Source organism: Armigeres subalbatus, chromosome 1, assembly GCF_024139115.2.
Source record: "Armigeres subalbatus isolate Guangzhou_Male chromosome 1, GZ_Asu_2, whole genome shotgun sequence".
Lineage (NCBI taxonomy): Eukaryota > Metazoa > Arthropoda > Insecta > Diptera > Culicidae > Armigeres > Armigeres subalbatus.
This window is the reverse complement of record NC_085139.1, coordinates 199,992,015-200,016,900: the sequence shown is the minus strand read 5'-3', so window position 1 is coordinate 200,016,900 and position 24,886 is coordinate 199,992,015. Positions and strand designations below refer to the sequence as shown.

The window sequence follows — 24,886 nt, the reverse complement described above, 5'->3', positions numbered from 1 at the left end:
ACTTCAAAGCCCTACTCGTTTTCTCCATTTTCTTCTTGCCCCAAGCTGAATTGCTTTCGTCACTCCAGTACAGCAACTCACTGCCCACATCCAGATCCACACTGGTCACGAACACAATCTGCTCGTTGCGAACCTTCAGCACGCAGTTCTTCTGATCACGATGCCGAGCCGGTCGCAGGTAGCGCAACCAGTTGGCCTGATTCTTGTTCTCCATGTTGATGTACAACGACTTGGTTCCATCGAACGTTTCGTAGATGTACCGCATGTTGCAGTCGTCCTGAATTTCCGTTTCCTTCGCAATGAGGCCTATGACCGGACCAAGTTGGGTATACTTCGGGATGAATATTTTTGTGAAAATACTCAGTCCGTGGTTTATCGTATTGGTAACCGTGGCCGTTGGTGGAGGAAGTTGTGTGGATTGTTGCTCACCGGATTGTGACGCAGCCAACGAACACGATGACTCACTGGCATCGATTTGCATTTGCTGACCAACATTTGCAGTACTCGCAGCAGTAACTGTGCTGATCGTTGTTGCTAGTGGCGCTAATCGAAGTTCGAACTCTGACGGTAGCGAGGTTTCGGAAAATGATGGAATGATGTCGAGTTTCTCTTCGAAAGGATTATCCTCGTTCTCATCTCCTTCGTCTTCCTCCTCGTCGTCATCGTAGTTGTCTTCATTTTCATCGTCCATGTCTTCTGGATTTTCTGGTTTCAGTATAATTTTGTGCTTCTTTATTAGGTCTTCGTTTTGTTCTATCCAATCATTAAGCTCGATTTTGTTGCTGATCACTGCCAACGGAGAATTCAGTGGGCATGGATCGGTTCCATGTTTCAAACCGCATCCCGTACAGGCTTTGTTTTTCGTTGTAGGCGCTTTTCTAGGCTTCTTAGGCGGCGGTAGCAGAGGTTTGCGTTCGTCCGGAGTCAACGGTCGATATTCTTGCTCTTCGTATTCTATTCGAAGATCAACTGACCCCGTTTCTCTTTTTATTTTCCTACTCGTTCCGAGCTTCGGATCAAACGGTGCTTTCCGTATATCGATCTTCTTTATGTCCAACTTATTATCGTATGCTTCGTCATCCGAGGGACGATCGGAATGTTCCGAGAAATTCGAAGTCGATGGCATATCTTCCCCAAACGATTTTCGCTCGAGTTTTTGCTTCTCTTCCAATTCGGTTTTTATTTTCTCTGCGATACGATAATCCAATACTTCCGTTTCGGTATGCAACGAATCCTCCGACACCGACCCCATTGTACTACTAATGGAATCCTGTTGCACTTCATTGCCATTTTGTCCGACCCTTCCCGGAATCTTTTTGATAATATTCTGCACAATGAATCGCTCCTCGTCTTCGTCGCCGCCATCGGCAGCAGCATCCTCATCTCCGTGATCATCCTCATTGGGCGGTAGGGGAGATCTCAACGGCTGCTGTGCCCGCGGTCGCCGACGCCGAAACTCTATCCCGTGCTCGTTATCATCGTCGTCTTCGTGGAAGTCAAATACCCCTGGGCCACCGCCAGAGATTCGCATACTGCTACTGCTATTGTTGTCGTTGATTATATTTACATTTTCCTGGAATTGTACTCTCTTGGTTTTCTTAGTGCTAGGTTTTCCGTTCGATTGGTCGCTTTTGCTGCTGGCCAGTACACCTGGCGGAACATCTTGCAGAGAGTCGGCATCACCGTTTAGCCTTCAATGAAAAGTGGAGAAGAAAATATCCATGTTAATAGAGGTTAAATCGTTAATAAGAAAAAATTGGTTGACTTAGTTTTGATCCGGATTAGATTGTATTCTGAGATCCAATTGGATTATAATTGGAGATTAAATTGGATATGGATTAAAAGAGCGGATTTATGGATTAAATTTCAAGTAAAAATTAAGAAACTAAAATTTCTAATTTGAAATATAGATGTAATTTAGATGGGAATTTAGAATTGAGATTAGATTCACAGTTTATATTTGGATAGTATGAAATTGGATTTGATGTAGGTTCCAAAATACGTTTTAGAGATTATATGTCGGGGAAATTGCATACAGATTCGGTTTTGCGATCAGATTGGCTGATTAGATTTACAGATTAGATTAGATTGATTAGTTTTGATTAAAGAATGGATTTTCCCTGTTGAAATTGTGATTGGTTATGTTTTGATTAGATTTTGGATTTAGTGATTGACACTTTTTTAAATTTAGAACTTAATGAGTAGAGGTTTGAATAATTGGAATACGGGATTAGAGATTAGATTCACAGTACGGACTAGGATATTTGAAGATTGCATTAGACAATTGTATGCATACATTGGATTAGAAGAAATTGATTGTAGTTTGAATCAGAGGAGTATTTGTTAATTGGTTTAGAAAGAGTAGGTTCGACAATACGCATTAGAGTTTATATTTCGGAATTGATTTTAAGATTAAATTTATTTGCAACTGTTGGACACATTAAATTGGTAAACCAATTTGCCATATACTAGGTTATTTATTTCGTTGATCTCAAATATGTGTTTTATTTAAAGATTTTGAGGATTTGGACATAGAAATCGAGTTTGCAAAATAAAATTTCTTGATAGAATTAGTTAATTCATTTTGGAGCATGATTCGACTACATGATGTGGAATAGAGAGTTGAATTAGGTATTTGATCAGAATATTCAATCTGGACTTTTAAAAAAGTTGTTCACAGATTAGTTTTATGAGACCCAAATGACACTTATCAATACTGATTAGGAGCTACTTGACATTGAAACTACAAAGGCTAAGCACTAATTATTAAAAAATAGAACTGAAATTTCAAAATTATTGGGAAACATTTTTTGATTACAGCTGAATACAGCTTGTGAGCATTTCCTTTTTTGCTCAAGGATTTCGATTCCAAGAAGTCTACAGCGATCTTCATATCGTAGCGAATTTAAAGGATCACGCCAATGAAGACCACGTAAAGCGAATCTAACGAACGACACAGAACAGAGATCGAAGGCATAGCGGGTCATGAAATTCTTTAGTTATTTTGAAAATAAACCTGAGCTGCCGGTTGGCTCTAGAGATCATGTCGTTATAGACTATATAATATATATCTTCTTCTTATTGGCATTACATCCCCACACTGGGACAGAGCCGCCTCGCAGCTTAGTGTTCATTAAGCACTTCCACACCATTCCTTGTCGTGTTTTTGGACGAGCCGGACGTACAATCTTCCGTGTCTCATCACGTGGCGCGCTTTGATCCCGTAGAGTTTTTTTTCCCTCAAGCGGAGCGGAGGGTCGTTTTTATATCTTTAAGTTCCCTACGCGAGTGATAAGTTGGGTCACAAGGTGATTGTCCAACCGACTTTTGGAAGCGAGCTGTTTTAGCAAAGCTATCGCAGTCTCGTGAGAAAGTAAAGTTATTTTTTTTTTCCTGAAAGCATTACGGTGACGACAAACAGCAGCAGAGTCGCCGTCACCTAAAAAGCTACCTACTCGGGAGAGTAGGCAGCAAACAGGCTAAGTAAAATATTGTATCCCATTGTCCCGTTGGATTCGATTCATCCACACTTCAGTGGTGCCGGTTTGTGTTCTGCCTATAGTTAGGTACAGTCGGTACCGGTGGATTATTTGCAGTGGGGCAAAAAGCGAAAAAGTTTGCCTGAAATATTATTAATTAATTTCGCTTTTTCTGTGTTTGTGTTGTTGTTGTTCAATTAATTGCATATTATTCGGCAACTCGGCCGTACGAAAACCATTTTTTTTTGTTAAATATCTTGGCTGTGCATATGCACAGCATATGTTTCGAAATGGACAAATTGATATGAAATTTGCGAAAAAGAATCCACGTGTCTTGGAGGGACTCGAACCCTCAACCTCCTACTCTCTAGATAGGCGTGATAACCCCTACACAACAAGACCACTTAAAGGTCACGTTTGCGGAAAAGCCATCAGAATCCGAGTACCAACCTCCACCGCGGTTAGCTCACTTTTTTGCAAATTGAATATCTTTCGGATGCTTGATTTGTCCAATCTCCACATTTGCTTTACTGTTGTATATCCACAGCCAAGCGAGTGCACATTGTTTATTAAACGAGAGGATCGCACTCCATGCCCCCCAGCAACGGACTGGGCGGGACGGTATAGAATGCGAATTCAATCGCACTCTGCTGTGCCAAAGGCTTGCTTGTCTAAAGCATTTGATGAGTTTGATTGCCTTTACGTAAACGGTCGCGTGTACTCAGACGACTAATGACGGTGAAAGACCGACACTTGATTACAATTAATTGCATATTATTCGGCAACTCGGCCGTACGAAAACCATTTTTTTGTTAAATATCTTGGCTGTGCATATGCACAGCATATGTTTCGAAATGGACAAATTGATATGAAATTTGCGAAAAAGAATCCACGTGTCTTGGAGGACTCGAACCTCAACCTCCTACTCTCTAGATAGGCGTGATAACCCCTACACAACAAGACCACTTAAAGGTCACGTTTGCGGAAAAGCCATCAGAATCCAGTACCAACCTCCACCGCGGTTAGCTCACTTTTTGCAAATTGAATATCTTTCGGATGCTTGATTTGTCCAATCTCCACATTTGCTTTACTGTTGTATATCCACAGCCAAGCGAGTGCACATTGTTTATTAAACGAGAGGATCGCACTCCATGCCCCCAGCAACGGACTGGGCGGGACGGTATAGAATGCGAATTCAATCGCACTCTGCTGTGCCAAAGGCTTGCTTGGCTAAAGCATTTGATGAGTTTGATTGCCTTTACGTAAACGGTCGCGTGTACTCAGACGACTAATGACGGTGAAAGACCGACACTTGATTACAATTAATTGCATATTATTCGGCAACTCGGCCGTACGAAAACCATTTTTTTGTTAAATATCTTATATTTGCAAAAAAGAGAGCTAACCGCGGTGGAGGTCGGTACTCGGATTCTGATGGCTTTTCCGCAAACGTGACCTTTAAGTGGTCTTGTTGTGTAGGGGTTATCACGCCTATCTAGAGAGTAGGAGGTTGAGGGTTCGAGTCCCTCCAAGACACGTGGATTCTTTTTCGCAAATTTCATATCAATTTGTCCATTTCGAAACATATGCTGTGCATATGCACAGCCAAGATATTTAACAAAAAAATGGTTTTCGTACGGCCGAGTTGCCGAATAATATGCAATTAATTGTAATCAAGTGTCGGTCTTTCACCGTCATTAGTCGTCTGAGTACACGCGACCGTTTACGTAAAGGCAATCAAACTCATCAAATGCTTTAGCCAAGCAAGCCTTTGGCACAGCAGAGTGCGATTGAATTCGCATTCTATACCGTCCCGCCCAGTCCGTTGCTGGGGGGCATGGAGTGCGATCCTCTCGTTTAATAAACAATGTGCACTCGCTTGGCTGTGGATATACAACAGTAAAGCAAATGTGGAGATTGGACAAATCAAGCATCCGAAAGATATTCAATTTGCAAAAAAGTGAGCTAACCGCGGTGGAGGTTGGTACTCGGATTCTGATGGCTTTTCCGCAAACGTGACCTTTAAGTGGTCTTGTTGTGTAGGGGTTATCACGCCTATCTAGAGAGTAGGAGGTTGAGGGTTCGAGTCCCTCCAAGACACGTGGATTCTTTTTCGCAAATTTCATATCAATTTGTCCATTTCGAAACATTTGTTGTTGTTGTTATTATTATTATAGTTAAATCTCATTAGTATTTTCTCATATTCTTTTTATTATTATTTTTTTGGGGATTTTGTGTTAATTACATGGACGAAGAAAAAGGAGGCGAAACGCCTCCCAAAGACAATATAATTCGCACGCGATTCTACCAAGCTTCTTCGCCTGGGCCGTGGGTTGTTTACTTTCGGCAGAAAGTGAAAAGTATTGATTTTCTAGGAATCAAACGTGACTTGACGCGTCGTTTTCCGAAAACTGATTTTCATCAGATTAATCGGAACAAACTTCGTGTAACTGCACCTACATATCAGGATGCAAATGCTATCGCAAAAGACCAACTGTATAATGTAGAATATTTGGTTTATGTCCCCTCGCGGGAGGTCGAAATCGAAGGTGTGATCAACGCAGCGAGCCTGACTTGCAAGGATGTACTTGCGGGAAAAGGCCGCTTAAAGAATGCAATACAGTCTACCGTGGATATTTTGGATTGCAAGGAGTTGCATTCAGCTGCCATGGTAGATGGTAATAAAGTGTATTCTAAGTCAGGTTCGCTTCGGGTGACGTTCGCCGGTTCGATTCTCCCAAAATATGTAGATATTGAAAATATGTTATTTCCGGTGCGACTTTTTGTGCCGCGGGTGTTCAATTGTACCAACTGCAAACAGTTGGGGCACACCGCCGAGTTTTGCGACAACAAGCCCGTTGTGGCAAATGTTTTGAAAAGCACAGGAGGAGTCCTGCCAACAACAAGTTACAAAGTGCGCTTATTGTGGCATGGACCCTCCCCATGGTTTGCAAGAATGCCCAGTGTACAAAAAGCGCACCCAAAAGGTGAAGCGTTCGTTGGTACAGCGCTCCAAGCAGTCGTATGCGGAAATGGTGAAGTCGCAAGACACATCCGCAACTGCCAACGCAACGGCTGCTATTTCAGCTGCCGTTCAAGTTAGTGATTTTTATGATGTCATTTCCATAGACGAATCGGACTCTGACGTAGCCGATATGGATGATTCTGCGGAGGTACACACACCTAAATTCAGAATCTCAGCTCGGTAATATTTTTTACTGATTTCAATCGGTAAAAGTAAATTTGAGCCGAGAGCCCAGTTATTTAAAATAAGTTTACCGATTTCTGTAAATATTTTTGCCGATGTCTCAGCTGTTCAAAATAAAATACTGATCTCTGGTAGTATAAATTACCGAACAACTCAGTTCCAAATAAAACTTCCTGTAACTGTCAAAAATAAACCGTTTGTTCAGTAAAAATCAATACGTTTAACTGAGCTTTCGGTGAAATAAGTACGGAGTTCTCAGCAAAGCTCGATGTGACGCTATCACCGATGGTGATTGCTTAGCGACGCCATATTTATGAAGTACACATCTCCGATTCATTTGAAAGAAATTGTTGCACGAGCGATTTGCTTCATTTAATTTGAAGGCTTTGCAGTACATATAATAGAGTAATATTTTACGGGTTGAAAGTTTAAGTAGTTCAGGTAGGTTTCAAGGTTTCATTACTGTTTGTTACATTTCATCAACCATTACTGTTTGAACATGATATTTTTAATTTCCAGACAAAAGGCTAAATTATCTCGCTGTTTAACCTAGCTGGATTCGTCAAAAATATAATATTACTAGCTGACCCGACAGACGATTTCCCCCATAGGTGATGATTTTCTTATGAGGAAATATTGGAGATAATAACGTACTGGAGGAGTAAAGAAAATCCATCCAGCTGTTTGGAAGTTATGCGGTTACGAACGCACACCAATTCACTTTGAAATATAATAAAATATGCTTGTCAGTGAATAATAATAAATCGATGAATGACAAAATTCTTGTGTTTCCTTATTTTATTATCTAAGAAAAAACAGAAACCCAAATTACGATTTATTCGGTATTTTTCATTACCGAAATCCGTAATGTACGTGCAAATAACTCGGTATTATTTACCGAGTGCTCAGTTATAACTGACATTCGCCACCGGGTACTCAGAACCGAGACCTCGGTAACTTTTTAAACTATTTTACTGAGGTGGATACCGAGAGCTCAGCTGTTGAGAAATCGGTAAACTGGTAACCGAGCTCGGTAAATAAGATTAAGTGTGCACGTACCCGAAAAGAGGAAGAAACTGTCTTCCCCGGGATTGCGCCGTAAGAAAACAAAAATCATCCCTAGAAGCTTGCCGAAATCTGATGGTAATGGGGGATTATTTAAAATTCCGAAGCAGCCTGTCTATACTGCTCCTTTTGACCCATGTTGCAGTAAGACATTCCCGCCATTGCCTAAAACTGATGTTACAAAGAAACATCAGTCAAGGAATATCTCTCAGCAGAAAACTGCTACTCGCACTTCCAAGAAAAGAATCTCGTCCAAGCGAGGATTGATATCCTTTAAGGACCTTGTGGATCGTATTTTGAACTTATTCAATATTCCGAATTCATTGAGGCCAATCATTGACCTCTTTATTCCAACAGTTGAAAGTTATCTGAAGCAATTGACTGTCTCATGGCCCCTTCTTGCAGAAATCGTATCTTTCGATGGATAATACGGCCAATATAGAAGATACGATCACTGTGCTACAGTGGAACTGCCATAGTCTAAAAAATAAACTAGACGTGTTCAAGTTTTTGATTCGCAATTCTGATTGTGATATATTTGCACTTTGTGAAACATGGCTCTCTTCTGAAGATGAAATCAACTTCCACGATTTTAACATTATTCGCCAAGATCGGGATGATCACTATGGTGGCGTTCTTTTGGGGATAAAAAAAATGTTACCCTTTCTACAGAACCCCATTCCGGTTAATGGCTTAGAAATCGTCGCTTGCCAAGTAACTGTAAAGAATAAAGATCTTCGCATAGCTTCAGTATATATTCCTCCTAATGCCTCGCTTAATCGTCGGCATCTTTGGAGCGCAGTCTCTCTTCTATCATCCCCAGTTTTAATACTGGGTGATATGAATGCACATGGTATTGCATGGGGCGAAACCAGAGACGATAACAGAGCGCCCATTTTTATGATTTGTGCGACGATTTCAACTTGAATATTTTGAACACAGGTGAAGTAACTCGAATAGGACCAAATGGTCAACAAAGCCGTATTGATCTGTCCTTATGCTCAAATTCACTATCATTAGATTGCACGTGGAAGGTAATCCAAGATCCCCATGGTAGTGATCACATGCCTATAGTCGCTACAATCAAAAGTGGCTATCAACGATCAGAGTCAGTTAATGTTCCTTTTGACCTCACGAGGAATATCGATTGGCAAAAATTTGCATCGGCGGTAAAAATCGGTATTGAATCAACTGATATACTCCCACCACTGGATGAATATCGATTCCTTACCGAATTAATTCATAAAAGTGCACTAGAAGCTCAGAAACGACGCGTTCCAAGTATATCTATCGTAAGAAGACCAGCCACTCCTGGATGGGATGATGAATGTACTAAGTTGTATTCCGAGAAATCTGATGCATTCAAGGCTTTCCGTAAACACGGAAGGTCTGAGCTTTTTGAGGAGTACCTGAGACTTGAAAGAAAGCTCAAAACCTTCTCAAGGCTAAAAAACGTAGCTACTGGCGACGTTTTGTCGAGGGACTATCACGAGAAACCTCAATGACAACACTTTGGAAAACGGCCCGCAACATGCGGAACCGCATTTCCACCAATGAGAGTGAAGAATACTCCAATCGATGGATATTCAACTTCGCAAAAAAGGTCTGCCCTGATTCCGTACCAGCAGAACCGCTATTTCGAGAATCAGTCACTGATCCCGGTTCTTTGGGTGGACCATTCTCAATGCTGGAGCTTTCTATGTCTCTTCTTTCATCGAATAACTCTGCTCCGGGATGCGATAACATCAAATTCAATCTTCTTAAAAACCTCCCAGATATCGCAAAGACGATTACTTGACCTGTACAACTGTTTCATGGAGTACAACATTGTGCCCCAGAATGGCGACAGGTCAAAGTAATAGCTATTCAAAAGCCTGGAAAACCAGCGTCTAATCACAATTCATACCGACCGATTGCCATGCTATCATGCATGAGAAAGTTATTGGAGAAAATGATTCTTTCAAGAATCGACCATTGGGTCGAGCAAAATGCATTACTATCAAATACTCAGTTTGGCTTTAGAAAAGGTAAAGGAACAAACGATTGTCTAGCGTTGCTCTCTTCAGATATTCAGCTGGCCTTTGCGCACAAGGAGCAATTGGCTTCAGTGTTCTTGGATATTAAAGGCGCTTTTGATTCAGTTTCCATAGAAGTACTGTCAAACAATCTGAACAGTAGTGGATTACCCGTTATTTTAAATAATTTTTTGTACAATTTGTTGTCAGTAAAACATATGAACTTTACTCTCGGCACTCTGACAACTTCCAGAAACAGCTACATGGGCCTTCCCCAAGGATCATGTCTAAGTCCTTTGCTTTATAATTTCTATGTGAAAAATATTGACAATTGTTTGGAAGGACAATGCACGCTCAGACAACTTGCAGATGATGCTGTGGTCTCTCTAAGAGGTCCATGTGCAAATGTCTTGCAAGGACCATTGCAAAGTACCCTGGATAATCTGACTGTTTGGGCCAGACATTTAGGGATCGAGTTTTCACCGCAAAAAACTCAATTGGTTGTGTTTACAAAGAAGCGGTACCCTGCTCAACTGAAACTAAAGCTGTTGAAAGATGACATCAACCAATCTTTATCCTCCAAATACCTTGGGGTCGTGTTTGATTCTAAATGTACCTGGAAACTTCATTTTGAGTATTTGATAGAGAAATGCCGGAAAAGGATCCATTTTCTACGTTCTATCTCCGGAACATGGTGGGGTGCTCACCCGGAGGACCTCATCAAACTCTATAGAACGACTATTCTCTCTGTTTTAGAGTACGGCTCATTTTGCTTCCTCTCAGCAGCTGATTGCCACTTAATCAAACTGGAACGAATTCAATATCGTTGTTTGCGTATTGCTCTTGGCTGTATGCATTCAACGCATAATATGAGCCTGGAGGTGCTTGCTGGAGTCACTCCTTTAAAGCACCGTTTCTGGGAACTCTCACTTAGAATACTAATCAAATGTGGAACAAGTAACACACTTGTCTTAGAAAACTTCGATAATATGCTTGACCTGGTTCGTCAGTCAAGATTTCTGAGAGTCTATCTCAATTACATATCGTCAGATCTTTGTCTTCCATGTTATAACCCACCTCGAGTTAACTTCACCAACGACAGTTCCTCCATTGAATACGATCTGTCAATGAAACATGCTATTCAAGGAATACCGGATCATCTTCGAAATATTTCTACTCCCTTGATTTTCACTGAAAAATACCATCATGTCAATTGCAACAATAGATATTTCACTGATGGATCTCGTATCAACGGATCCACTGGTTTCGGTGTCTTCCACGAGAATTCGACCACCTTCCGAAAACTTCAAGAACCGTGTTCGGTTTATGTTGCTGAACTGGCAGCAATTAGTTTCGCTTTGTGGATAATTTCCAATCAGCCCGTAGACCATTATTTCATCTTCTCGGATATTCTTAGTTCTATCGAGACACTCCGTTCGATGAAACCTATTAAGCACGCATCTCACTTTCTTACAAACATAAGAGAGCAGATGCGTGATTTGGTCGAAAGATCATTCAAGATTACCTTTGTATGGGTCCCATCCCATTGCCTAATCTATGGCAATGAGAAGGCGGACACGCTAGCAAAGGTGGGCGCACAGGAAGGTGAAGTTTATGCTAGACAAATCTCGAATAACGAGTTTTTCCCATTAGTCCGTCAGAGTACTCTTCAAAATTGGCAAATGAATTGGTCACACAATGAACTCGGACGGTGGCTATTTTCCATAGTTCCTAAAGTTTCTGCGCGAGCGTGGTTCAGAGGTGCGGACTTAAGCCGAGGCTTCATTCGCACGATGTCGAGGCTTATGTCCAATCACTATTCACTAAACGCACATCTCTATAGAATAAATCTGGTCGATAGCAGCCTATGTAGGTGTGGAGCCGGTTACGATGACATCGATAACGTAGTTTGGTATTGCACGAAAAATGACGCGTCAAGAGTGCAACTATTGGATACCCTTGTGGCCCGAGGTAAACAACCCTACAGGGAAGTAAGAGGCGTTTTGGGGGATCACGATGTGGTTTATTTGCAGGCCATCTATGCCTTTCTTTGCTCATCTGACATTAAAGTCTAATACCCCTATTTTTTTTTTCTTTCTCAGTTTTTTTTCTTGTCTTTGTCTTATTGTTCCGTGTACCACGAAGCTATGGCCATCCGGAAGATGCTCCCTGATGAACTGAATCATACGAACCATAATTCGAGCACGACGCTACGCCACACCAGTCACGACGTCAATAACCCGGATGTGCAGCTGAAATAACCTAAACCTAAATCCCTACCCCGTCCATCCTGAATAAAGTAATCTCTAACCTTGAGTCACCACGAGTATTTTGGTCTTTGTCCCTTCCCAACTAACTGTTAATGATAAGATGATATACACATTGTATTGATATCATACTTAAGAATTGCGGCTCCGCAAAGTGTCACACACGACTGAGCCTTCCAAATAAATGAAATGGTTAAAAAAAAAGCACTTCCACAGTTATTAACTGCGAGGTTTCAAAGCCAGTAGGTTACCATTTTTGCATTCGTATATCATGAGGCTAGCACGATGATACTTTTATGCCCAGGGAAGTCGAGACAATTTCCAATCCGAAAATTGCCTAGACCGGCACCGGGAATCGAACCCAGCCACCCTCAGCATGGTCTTGCTTTGTAGCCGCGCGTCTTACCGCACGACTAAGGAGGGCCCCTTTATATATGACTGATAGTGTATCCGGAATGTGAGTGCCGAATGAAGTGTTACACCCAAATCACGAACTTGCGAAACACGGGAGAGAGCCTGATTTGTGATTGAATAATCGTAGCTAATGGACTGCTGTCTACGGTGGAAGGATATGATGTAGCATCACCGACAAACCGACGTGCCTTCTCATATACAGTTCTTCAAAATTCGTGGCAATTTATTCCACTAACGCCATCTGTGCGATGATTTACACAACAACTTTCACATGTGTGTGGGCAAACTCGAGCATGCACTCTTTAATGAATCTTATCAGCTATCGAATAATAATCAATATTATTTTTCATGCTGTAACCCGTGAAATGGTTCCATTTGCGGTAGTGTAAATAATTAACATAAAACCCTTATATTATTTAAATATAAGCTACATTTTTTGTGAATACCGAATAAATACTAGTCTAAAGTTGAAACGTAGAAAAACGACTTTGAATAAAATAAAGAATAAATAGAATGAATTACATAAAAGAACATAAATTGAAATTAAATACGTCCCCGCACATCCCTACCTTCCTGCCAAAACCCGTTACGCATGCTGCGGCCGACCCCCAACGAGCCACAGTTCATCACAAACGTTATGACATTTTTTGACATCGTCATCGGCGCGGGTCAGCATCCACCGAAGACGACGAAAGGAGATAAAAAGGCCTGTCATCGCTGGGACAGGCTCTCTAGAAGGTGAACTTTGATTGTTCGTATCAACGCATCCAGCCTAACGGTATTGAGTAGTTTTTCCAACTGGTACTCGTCGCCAAAAGTGTTGAAAGTGTCGCGAGGTGCGTTTAACTCCGTTCAACTAGAAGTCAAGTGCGGTTTGCCACGTTCCGCTTCGGACCTGGCTGGATAGTCGACGAGAAAGTAGTGTACCAGCTCCGCCATCTTGTGAAGCCCTTGTTCGATCGCCGCCGGCGAGCCACGTGTCGATTTTGGTCCGGCCGCGTACAAGAAGAACGAAAGTGTCCCAGTGAAAAACATCGGAAGTAGTTCCGGGTACTCTTCCATCCGTGCATCCGAAGGGCACGAGTGACGGAGGAAAGGAAAAGTGCAACATCCAAACGAATCGACCGACCGCTGATGGCAGGTGCCAAGTGGAGGCTACCAGGAAGCCGCGTCATCACGCCCATTCATCCCAGAGGTGAAAGCGAAGAAAGAATGTATCGTAGCCTCGCTGGTCAACGAACCTTCCAAACGGTGTCCGAAGCCACGTTTCCCAGCCTTACTATGTCATCCCCACTGGCCCTTCCTCGGCGGGAAGGCACGAAAGACTCACCATGAGGCACCGGAGGGGGTCGATGTTTCGGTAATGTACTCATTTTCCTATTTCCCTATGTATTCAACTAAATTGCTGCTTGGTCCACTTCATTTTTTTTTTTTTTTTGAAGTATTTCCACCTTTACCCCTCCAATTTCTCCTAAGAGCTACCAGAAGAACGACCCTGAGGTCACTAAAGGGCAGACGAAAGCCCCCAGCAAAGAATCTCTAACAATTGGCGTTCAACGCAAAAGAAAAATTAAAAGAAAAGGTTTCCACTTTAACCATAAAGTGGAACCCTCTTCAAGTAAGCTCCGGAGGAATTGGAATCCTTTATTCCAATTGTTCTTATAAAGTGAAAAGGTTGTATTCATTATAATAATTGCATTCATCAATTTTCCATTTTCTCGTATGGGTTCGGATGATGAGAAATCCTTTATTATTGTCGCCTTTCTATCGGCTTTAGAAATTTAATCTTTTAGTCATTGATACATTGTAAATAGTTAAGCTTATAATAAGTGATTCTAAATAAAATTCTCATTTACATAGTGCTTCAAATTGTAAATTTCTATTTTTATAATTTAGGTTAGGGTTTAGTTTAAGAAAACAGAATAACGTGTTTTCTTTATTACGCATAATTTATGCGACAGCATAGGCTTGAATTTAGCCTTCTTTTTTATTTAAGCTACTTTTTCTCACATTTCTTGAGGATAATAGCTAATTAGGGGTAAATTTTGTAGGTTTAGATTATTTGGTAGAATTTATTGTATATATTTTTCGCATTTATTATCTTTTTAGAGCATTTTCGGTTTCGAAAATGGCCGAAGCACTGATGGATTATTCCCAGGCAGTCGACAAAATTCTAGAATGGTACCACTCCTTAAGGGTGGACCATTTAATGCCCTATGAGCTCGAATTTGAGCTCAATATCCGATCGATAGTGATCCGCGACGATCCCACGTATTCTCGAAGGTACAGAAGCCTTTGAGATCATTTGAAGAACGAGAAGGAAAATCAGAAAACCATCGAGGTAGCACTTGATGTGGATTGGGAGGAAACGATTCAATTTTGCCGATGGAATTTTGACGAGATCGTAGAAGTTCTGAAGGAGAATGACAAGATTCTCAGGGTGAGAGGGCAAGCAAGATTGCTGCATTTTGGCCACCGAATTGTCCTTCTAGTTAACAATGCTAGGCAATTGGGAGAAGCGGAAAACTTTTTAAAAGCGATGTTGATAGACGTGGTGAAACTTTTATTGAATCATTTTTATGGGGGTTCTGAGGAACAAAGAGTGGAAAACAGGGAGGATCCGGAGGACCATTCGCTGGTGGATCTGTTCAGTGCAGAGGGTTCCCAAGTAACCAAAAGTTCCTTTAAGAGTACATTTTTCGCTTAATCAGCTTCACAGAGCTGCTTAAGCGAAAAACGTACTCTTAAAGGAACTTTTGGTTACTTGGGTTATGTTGCACCTCGTTGATGGCGAGGATTAAAGAGCTCGAAGCGGAGCTGGATAGAAAAGATAAGCAACGGGATAAGAGTTCTGTACTGTATATATCCGGTGTTCCGAGTGGAACTCTGCCGAATATATCGAATGTACAGCCCGGAGTACCTAGTATTCCGATGATTAAACCTCCGTTCACTCCCTATTCCGCTCAGTTTCTGAGGACTTCAACAATACCGGCACTGCGCGCTCCGGTAAATCGGTGCCTTCCACCGAACATTATGCTTACAGTTTCGCCTATTCTACGAATTCACAAACCCATACGGTGGCTTCTCACTCAAGACAGAGTACTAGCGTCACATTCTCGCTTCCTCAGAGCTATTCGTCAGCACTGCCTCAGTGTTCTACCTCTTGGCAGGACCACCTTCAGAAGGCTTCGAGTATTCAGCCTTTCAGTAGCTTCTCCGCTACTAGTTCTTGGCTCGGAAATCCAGTCATAGGTACGGCGCCGGTTTCAATGCCGTGGTCAGTCCATTCGGCTGTGAATAGCACGCCGAGTTTCAACCCCTGGCTCGGAAATCCGTCACTGAGCAGTGCCTGTACGAACCCTTCGTGGTCTCAGAATCCGACTTTGAGAAATACTCAATCGACCAATCCATGGACGGGAACTGCTCCCTCAACTTCATTTCCTTACGCCAACCCATCTCTCACTCCCTACAGTGCAACGCTCTCGGGTAATCAGGGCGTCACAGCTTACCTGTGTCCAAGTGGACAATCTCCAAATACGATGGCGATCAAGGGTTGAAGTTGAACCAGTTCCTTGGAATGGTCCATGCCATGGCCGTATCTGAGCATGCCTCAGAAGTCGAGCTATTCGATTCAGCGATTCACCCTTCAAGGGACCCGCCTTGCATTGGTATATGACCATGCGGGCCGCCGGTCGCTTGTTGAATTGGCAGCACCTGGTTCTAGAGCTCAGGTGGACATTCATGCACCCCGATCTAGACACCATGATAAAAATTTATCAGCGTCACCAGTTGCGGAACGAAACGTTTCTCCAGTACTAACACAGTATGGAGGAACGGTTTGGAACTATGAGTGTTCCCATTCCGGAACATGAAAAGGTTCAAATTCTGATGCAGAATGTCCGGATCGATTATAAAAAACAGCTGAATTTCCTTCCTATCGCCGACCTCCAGACATTGGTGTCCACCGGTCAGAAGATAGACGCTGTCAACTTCTCCGTGTACAATAAGGTCTTTGGGTCGGAGAAGTCGGTGAATGCGGTAGAATATTCTGAGACCCCTAAACCGAAAAAGGAGAAGCAAACAAGCAAGCAACGCTCGTCCCAGCCGGCGCCTCAATTCGGCCACTCCTTCTCGCAATCGAACCAGCAACAAAAGGGTTCCCAGGGCGGAACCGCTGGTCCCCGTGGACCAACTCGGTCGCACGCGACACTCGAAGACATGATCGAGTCCCATCAGCCTCTCTCCAGTCGCCACTGCTTCAATTGCGGCAAGTTTGGGCATCGGATGGACCAATGCCGACTTCCGAAAGGAGTACTGTGCGAGAACTGTGGATTCCGAAGCTATTCGTCCAACCATTGTCCGTGCTGCTAAAAAACGCCATCACAGCGAGCCAAAACCGCCGGCCGCCGAACCAAAACTTCTAGGCGTAATACCTTCCACTTGTTTCGAGCCTGCTTCGGATGATCTGTACCAGGTATCTCAGGCTTCGTTCACCATTTCATATCCATTCCCCAACGATAATCGTCCCTACACCTCTGTACTAGTTTACGGTGAAAACTTTCGCGCTCTTCTTGACAGCGTTAGTAAACTTACGGAAGGAAGAATATTAAGCAAGTATTATATGAATAGGGGGTGTACCCGTTAGGCATAATGGATGTTATACATAAACGACCCAAAGAACAGCACATGACATCAAGAAGGCAGAACTATACCAAACGTCCATTATTCCTAACGTACTTATACCTAACGTAGCGGACTCAAGTGAATGGTCGTCAATTGACGCACAAAAAGACCACTAGAGACCCACTTTTCTCCGAATCTGTGTCAAAAGGTCGAAGGACAAAAGGTCGAAAGGACAAAAAGACAAGGAATGATTAGTGAAAAGTGAGAAGTAAGAAAAGGTAAATGAGAAGTGAAAAGTGAGAAGTGATAATTGATAAGTGAGAAATGAGAAGTAAGTAGTGAGAAGTGAAAAGTGAATAGTGAGTAGTGAGAAGTGAGAAGTGAGGAAAGAAGGAAAAAGAAGAAGGAGAGAAGACACAAGGATGCAAAAAAAAGATGCAAGTAACAGGAAATGGAAAAATAGAAAAGAAATAAGGAACAAAGAGGAAGCAATAAGTAAGAAAGAATGAAGATAAAAGAAAAAAAAAGAAGAAAGGAAGAAGAAAGAAGGAAGAAAAGGAGAAGGAAAAAAGAAGGGATAAAGAAGGATGGAAGAAGAAAAAAGGAAGAGAGAAGCAAAATAGAATGAATGAATGAAGAAGGGAAGGGAAGAAGGGAAACAAGAAGGAAGAAAGAAAGAATGAAGAAATAGAGAAGAAAGAAAGAAGAAAGAAGGAAGAAAAGAGGAAAAAATAAAGAAAAAAGGAGAAAGAAGGAAGAACGGAGGAGGAAGAATGAAGAAAGACGGAAGAAAGAAATAAGTAAGAAAGAAGGTAGAAAGAAAAAAGAATCGATAAGAAAAAAAGGCAGAAGAAAGGAAGAAGGAAAAAAGAAGGCAGAAAGAAGATAGAATGAAGAAAGAAGTTAAAAGGAAAGTAGAAGAAGGCAGGAAGAAGGAAGGACGACACAAGAAACAAAAAAAGAAGGTAGAAAAGGATAAGGAAAAAGGAAGAGAGAAAAAAGGAAGAAAAAAGGGAGAAAGAAGGAAAAAAGAAGGAAGGAAGAAGAAAGACGGAAGAAAGAAAGAAGGCAGAAAGAGTGAAGAAATAAAAAAAAGAAGGAAAAAAACTGTTTCCTGAAAAACTGGAAAAAGAAAGAAAGAAGGGAGGAAGAAGGAATACAGAGAGAAGAAAGAAGATAGAAAGGAAGAAATCAAAAAGGATAAAAAGAAAGAAAGAAGGAAAAAAGGAGAAAGAAAGAAGAAAGACAGAAAAAAAGAAGAAAGAAATAAGATAGGGGAAGGTTGAAAGAAGCGAAAAAAAGGGAAAAAAGAAGAAAAAATGAAAACAAAAAAAGAAAGAAGTTAGAAATATGGAAGACATATGAAAGGAAGAAAGAAGGAAGAAGAATGGAAGGAAAGAAGCATATGTAGTAAGAAGGAAGAAGGAAAAAGAAAAAAGAAACAAGAAAGAAGATAGAAGGTAAAAGGAAGACAAAATTATAAACTATTCGGAAGTTAGCTTTCTCAGTCTGAACTATCAAAACGATGGTTTCGGCCGATGGGTTGTGGCCTTTTTCAAGGGTCGCTAAAACATGTGTTGTTTATTGTTGTTTATTTATTGAAATGATTCAACTGACAATGAATGTCTTAATGAATATTACTTAAACTAATTGGTTAGAAGAGGCGGCAGACTTGTGACAACAACATGAAAATATCATTAATAATTATTTGCGAGCGTCTTAGAAGAAAATGTTACACGGTTTTAAAAATTTTGTTTTCCTTTTTCCGAATTAGTGGAAGTAATAGGAAGACAATTTTTTTTAAAACCATGAAAATATCATTAATAAAGATCGAGAATAGTAGCGGGCCCAGATTGCTGCCTTGAGGTACTCCCGATTTGTTTGCGAAAACTTCTGATTCTGACATGCCAATTTTCACACGCATCAAACGATTCTGCAAATATGACCTAAACCAGTCGGCAGCCGTTGATGAGACGCCGAGTAACATCAGCTTAGCAAGCAGAATTTCATGGTCCACAGTATCGATAGCGTCTTTCAGATCCATATATGCTGCATCAACCTGCCATCCGGAATCCAAACAACGCAGACAGCTGGATGTAAATTGAACCATGTAATTACATTTAACATATAACATAAAACATAGATGTTGAACTCACTATAGTCCATCGTCTATCGTAAATTATTGTAAACCACGTTCGATATGCCAAATGTTGCATCCAACCATGATCAAATTACCCAAAATAAAGATCACGACACACAACCATAAACGAAGGCCAATACCCATTATTAATGTGCCTACCATTTTGAAATAGCAGTTACAGTTGTTGTATGTTAACAAACAAACCCAGTTTTAAACAATTTTTTTCAAAAATTTACAAAAAGTAAGTTTTATAATTTACCACACATTTCGAATTGTAATCACTCATTAACTCAACATTCAGGCAAGCATGAAAAGCACCCTATCCACCACTGATCGAACGTGGTTTACAATAATTTACGATAGACGATGGACTGTAGTGAGTTCAACATTTATGTTTTATGTTATATGTGTTCATGTTATATGTTAAATGTAATTACATGTTTTAGCGACCCTTAAAAAGGCCGCAACCCATCGGCCGAAACGTCGGGCAAGTAAATAAACCATCGTTTTGATACTTCAGACTGGGAAAGCCAACCAATCCAGTCGAAAAACACCCTTCCAAAATAATAAAGAAGGAAGAAAACAAAGGGTCTTTCTTCATTTCCACCTTTTTTCCTTCGTCTGACCTTTTGACGAAGTTTTTTTGTTTCGACCTTTTGACCCTTCGTCCTATTGTCCTTTCGACCTTTTGTCCTTCCCTGTCCTGTCCCTTTTCTCCCCTTCACTATGCTGCCGTTCTAGGCATGCTTGTACCAAATTCAAAAAACAAAAATTGGGAAAACGGTATTTGAAATTGAACCCTAATTTTCATGCTGACCTGTATAACCTAAATGAAATATAAGTTTATTACATCACAGAACCATTCAGAAGACTTAATTTCATTGAAATCATTCTTATTTTTCAACCACAAATATAATTTGCGACAATGATCGTTAAAATAGTTTGGCGGGACAGTTATGCTGAGAAATAGAGCACTTGTTTTGTGGTTTCTACGCATATCAGCCCCGTTCAGTGCATGATTTCGTGAATGACTACTGCGATTGATATATGTCTCCACATGCTTTATCTATGGAAGTGAACCATCCACGTGGTTGAAGTGATTATGTTGCTTAGAATAAGTATTGTACAAATTGCCCCCATTAAACCAGTGGGACAGGCTAAGTTGTTTTCAATGATTTTCCGAACAAAGTTCAAAATCTGTTAGAGTTTTCTAAAAGTATGCATCAAAATAGACTGTGTTACCGGTCATTGACCTTGAACAATCACCTAAAGGCTGATATGTGTGTTTTTTCCCAATAAAATATTAACCTTAATTAGAAAGCTAGATTTTGTTTACTAACCCTGAAATTCAAGTCGTAATTAGTCTTTAGGAAGGCTCCAATTTCATTAAAATAAAAAATAAAAAAAAAACATTTGAATTATATTCGATTTTGCTTTTGGTTTATACTATATATGAAAAATTGTTAAATTTTGTTTAACACATATGTACTAACCTACTAACTGATTGAATTTGTAAAACTAAGCATGAAGTTTAATTAGACACAACTAAAAAAACGTAAAACGCGCTTGTGTAGTTTTTTTAGGGGTCATTACAAAAAATAATACTAAACCTATTCTAACTAGTTACTAATTCGGTTGCTGAGTGTACGGGAGCACGGCTAGCATCCCCAACGGATTGGAATGGGAACGTTTACCCATTTCCGGAATCATCGGGAGTCGACGGTCAGGGGAATGAGAGAGAGAACGAAAGAGAGATGAGAGCTAATGGGCAGAAAGGTTGGACGATAACCGATGAACGGGGAGTTGGAGAAGAACCACGAAGCAAGTCAGACGGTTTGGTGTTTAACGCCGCGATTTGATAAAAAGAGACAACGTGTGTCGTGGAAACGGAGTAGTGGTCCTAAGTATTTGGGAAATCGGAATCTAAAGGGTTCGTACAGATAGTTCGGAAGAAGTTATATTCCCTCCCGACCCAACAGAAGCCTTCTGGTTGGTCCAGAGAATCGGTGAGCCGTGTTTGCGCCACCAACCAGTGACCCCAGTGTTCCAGAGCCATATACCCACGTGTAAGACACCTGTTCCGCGTGTGTTAGAAGCTAGTGGCATTGCTCCAGGAAGACAGCAGCAAGTTACCAGAAAACGTCGTCGGAGCCTTATCCAACCCCGATGTTTCGGAAGTGAGTGTGCAGATAGTTACCCGAGTCCCCCGCGTCATTTCGGGTGGCTATACACGGTCTAGGTGCGGGGAATCGGTCGACAAGGAGGTGGCATCTTGGCGAGGCCCGGCTGGGTTCGCCCCCGCTCGTCAACGACTGCTACCGATGTGATTTCCCCCTACCGTGAGCACTGAACGCTGACCACCGTAATAGCAGCCAGGACGAAATTTCAACCGGTGGCCGAGCTCAGAGGATTCAAGCAGAGTATCGTCGAGAACGCGGGAGAAGAATTGCCAAGTCATCGAAAATACCGAAAGTGAGCGTGCAGATAGATACCCGAGTCCCCCACGTCATTTCGGGTGGCTATACACGGTCTAGGTGCGGGGAATCGGTCGACAAGGAGGTGGCATCCTGGCGAGGCCCGGCAGGGTTCGCCCCCGCTCGTCAGTGACTGTAACCGATGTGGTTTCCCCTACCGTGAGCACCTCTTCGATCGGTACATTGCCCGAAGATCCAGGTATGTCAATGCTCTTAATCTCGTTCCCCGTCGCATGTTAAAGGGCCCCAACAGTAGCTGATCGGCCGCATCGTTCCCTTTATTCCCCCTCTCCCCCCCCCCCCTACCTTTCCTATGCACGTTGAATAAAAAAAAAGGTAAAATGAAAATCTCAAATTTCTTATTATTTATCAGACTATGAGCCTTAGGTATGCATGCAAGTCCGTCTCTATGCGATTGTCCTTTGATGTGTCGATGTCCACTTTGCATATCTGGAGTCCTCCAAGTACGTGAAAGCCGGCCCTGAACCAAAGAGTAGCCCTGAGCTAGCCGTTACTTACAACTGCTCTATGATGAAAAGTCAGAATCCACAAAAACTAACATGGGACAATTATGCGTAAAAGGGTAGTATGGTCGGTCTATGAAAATACCCTAAACAATATTCCTCGAACGACAATGACATTTTAGGGTGGAACAATAAGTGGAATACGCTTTTGAAATGAGGAAGTCCTCCTTTTCACAGCGTTCCAAAACAATTCCAACTAGAAGGAAGAAATGCGACCACTGCAGGCTAAGAAGACATCTAAAATAGCAGAAAAGAATGAAAAACTAAACAAACTGGTACGTTCATATATTCCAGGTGATAGGCATTTTTTTTTTCCTGTTCGGGTGTGCTACTGTGACCAATTATTAGATCTATTGTAGCGTTACCCGTATCCTTAGTGTTTAAGTGCATGTCAAATTACTCCAGTGCAATGCAGTATCGGTTTCGATACAGTTGTTGTTTTGTTTTCTCAAGACCACCATGGCAAGGTCCCGCTATTTAGACCCTTCATAGAGAGTAATCCCATTGAAGGCGCGCCCCTTATCAATAGAAAATCAATCCTTTCTTGAGAAAACAGAACAGTAATACTGTTTTGGCCATGCATCGGAGCCCTAGCCACGTCCTTTTCTTGCTTCTAGAATATCACCAGTAAGCTCTTAAAACCCGGGATTTAGCTCTGTCTACAAGACCATTTCAAGCAAGAGAATTTGTTCAGTAATAAGAACTTCCTTGTGTTCCTCTTACTACCATTGTTCACCAGTTCAAGAAGAGTTAGTACGTATTTAAACCCCAAACTCGATTTTTTCCAGCAGTTAGTTCAGCCTAGGACCGGGTACTGAGGTTTTTTAACTAATTGCTTGAAAAGTTGTTTCCGCTGCATACAGTTTGCCTCAAACAAGAGGAATTCGAGTCTTTCAACTGTCTGCAAGGTAACATTAATTATGTTTTATTAGGTGATTGACATACTTTTTCTTTTAATATAATTAGGAAAATAACATGTTGTTGTAGAATCTGGAGGTATACATAAATATATGACCTATTCGGGCGAGTGGCCATTCGGGCGAATGGTCTTTTCGGGCGAATGGAATTCGGGCGACTGTTACATTCGGGCGTTTGTCACTCGGGCGAATGGAATTTGGGCGAGTGTCATTCGGGCGTTTGTGATACAATCTTCCATAAACGTTCCTTATGGATTCAATGTGATCGTTCACGCTACCCAGATGCGCCCTAAGATCTGGTGGAAGGTATATTACTATTATACTGACTAGACAATACGACAGGGTCGGTCTTACCCAGAGCTATTCCAGGTTGCAAGCAGAAAAGGCGATCAAAACGCCACCGGCCTAAGATTTACGACTTCATGTAACACAGTGTGAGAATGGTGAGCCTCATCGTCAATCTGGAAATTTTCATAGCTTGGCTTCCAAAAGACAAATCGCTTCGCAACAACAACTGCCTTTCAGCTTAAGCTTAGTATGCAGTTCTCAAGGAAAATGCTCAAGGAAAATATGATCTAATTACCAAAGTAATTTTGGCTATTCAATGCAGTCGAAAAAGTAGGCGAAGAAATATGTTTAGTGTTCATCCGTCAATCAATTTGGTAAATATCATCAATCAGGTAAGTGATTGGTCTAATAACTGGTCCTTTATTTTAAATCATCTGCTTTGCCTTATTTATAGTTTGGACAAGTAAATGTCCGAATTGGATAAGCTTTGATCACCGACGCAATCGAAATGCCACCAGGAGCCACAGTAATCGCAACAAAACATCCGTTCAACATCGACCTTTTTGCAGGCCAGGCAGTATTCTGGTGTAACAGATGCAAGCTTTAATTCTTATTAATAAATTGTTCTCATGATCAAACTTCCTGAAGACTCAGCAAATATATAATATATTTGAGCTTTTTTACTGACAGAAATTGAATATAGAGTTGATCTATGCGCTGATTAAAATATCGGCAACGGATAGATCATTTTCAGTCGGCCCGTCTAACATCGGCGGTGGCAGTGCGGCATCGTGGGTCAGCGTAAACTTATATATTATTTATTTGTCTATATATGACCTATTACTCATAGAGAATGGGGGGTTTCCAAATTAATGTTTTGTGAACAAATGTCTCTAACCGTTTTGAGTAATAGTATCAATAATGGAGGTATTATTGCAACCACACAAGACAACAAATTTAAAAATTGATGAAACAGCAAAATGCACAAGTTTACAGTTAGTTTAACGGAAGTCCTCCGAATATTCTCTTTCAAATTCATCCAGGAATTCCACCGGACTTCACTCCAAGAAGGGAATTCCTCCAGAAATTAAAAAAAACTCTAGGAAATCCTGATCAGATTTCTCCAGAATTCACAAAAATATACTGTCAGGAGTCCCCCGGGAATTCTTTTAGGAATTTTAATTGAAGTTATTGAATAAAAAAAACCTTTGGAAAACTTTCTAGTAAATCCTCAAGAAATTTACAAAGAAATTTTTCCGGATATTAGATCTCTCTTCTAGAAATGGCCCTGGAATCTTATCCATGGATTCCTCCGGAATAATCCCAGGAAATTCTAGGAAATCTTTTGAAAGTTCCCCCAGCATTTTTAAATAAAATTCTCCCGGAAATTCATTCGAAAATTCCACAAGAATTACTTCCCAGTATTCCCAAGTGATTCTTTAGGGGTACGCCAGGGAGTTTCTTCGAGGGAT

The 24,886-nt window shown here is 41.3% G+C and overlaps 1 protein-coding gene across 4 annotated transcripts in view; it reads right to left on the bottom strand.

The window, feature by feature from the left end:
* The window catches only part of LOC134205678 (uncharacterized), a 54,950-nt gene that overhangs the window by 16,090 nt on the left and 13,974 nt on the right, over nucleotides 1-24,886 (bottom strand). For all 4 annotated transcript variants that reach the window (XM_062681189.1, XM_062681190.1, XM_062681191.1 and 1 more), the window contains exon 2: nucleotides 16-1,691. In XM_062681189.1, the coding sequence (XP_062537173.1) occupies nucleotides 16-1,691 (1,676 nt within the window). The remainder of the gene's footprint in view (nucleotides 1-15; nucleotides 1,692-24,886) is intronic.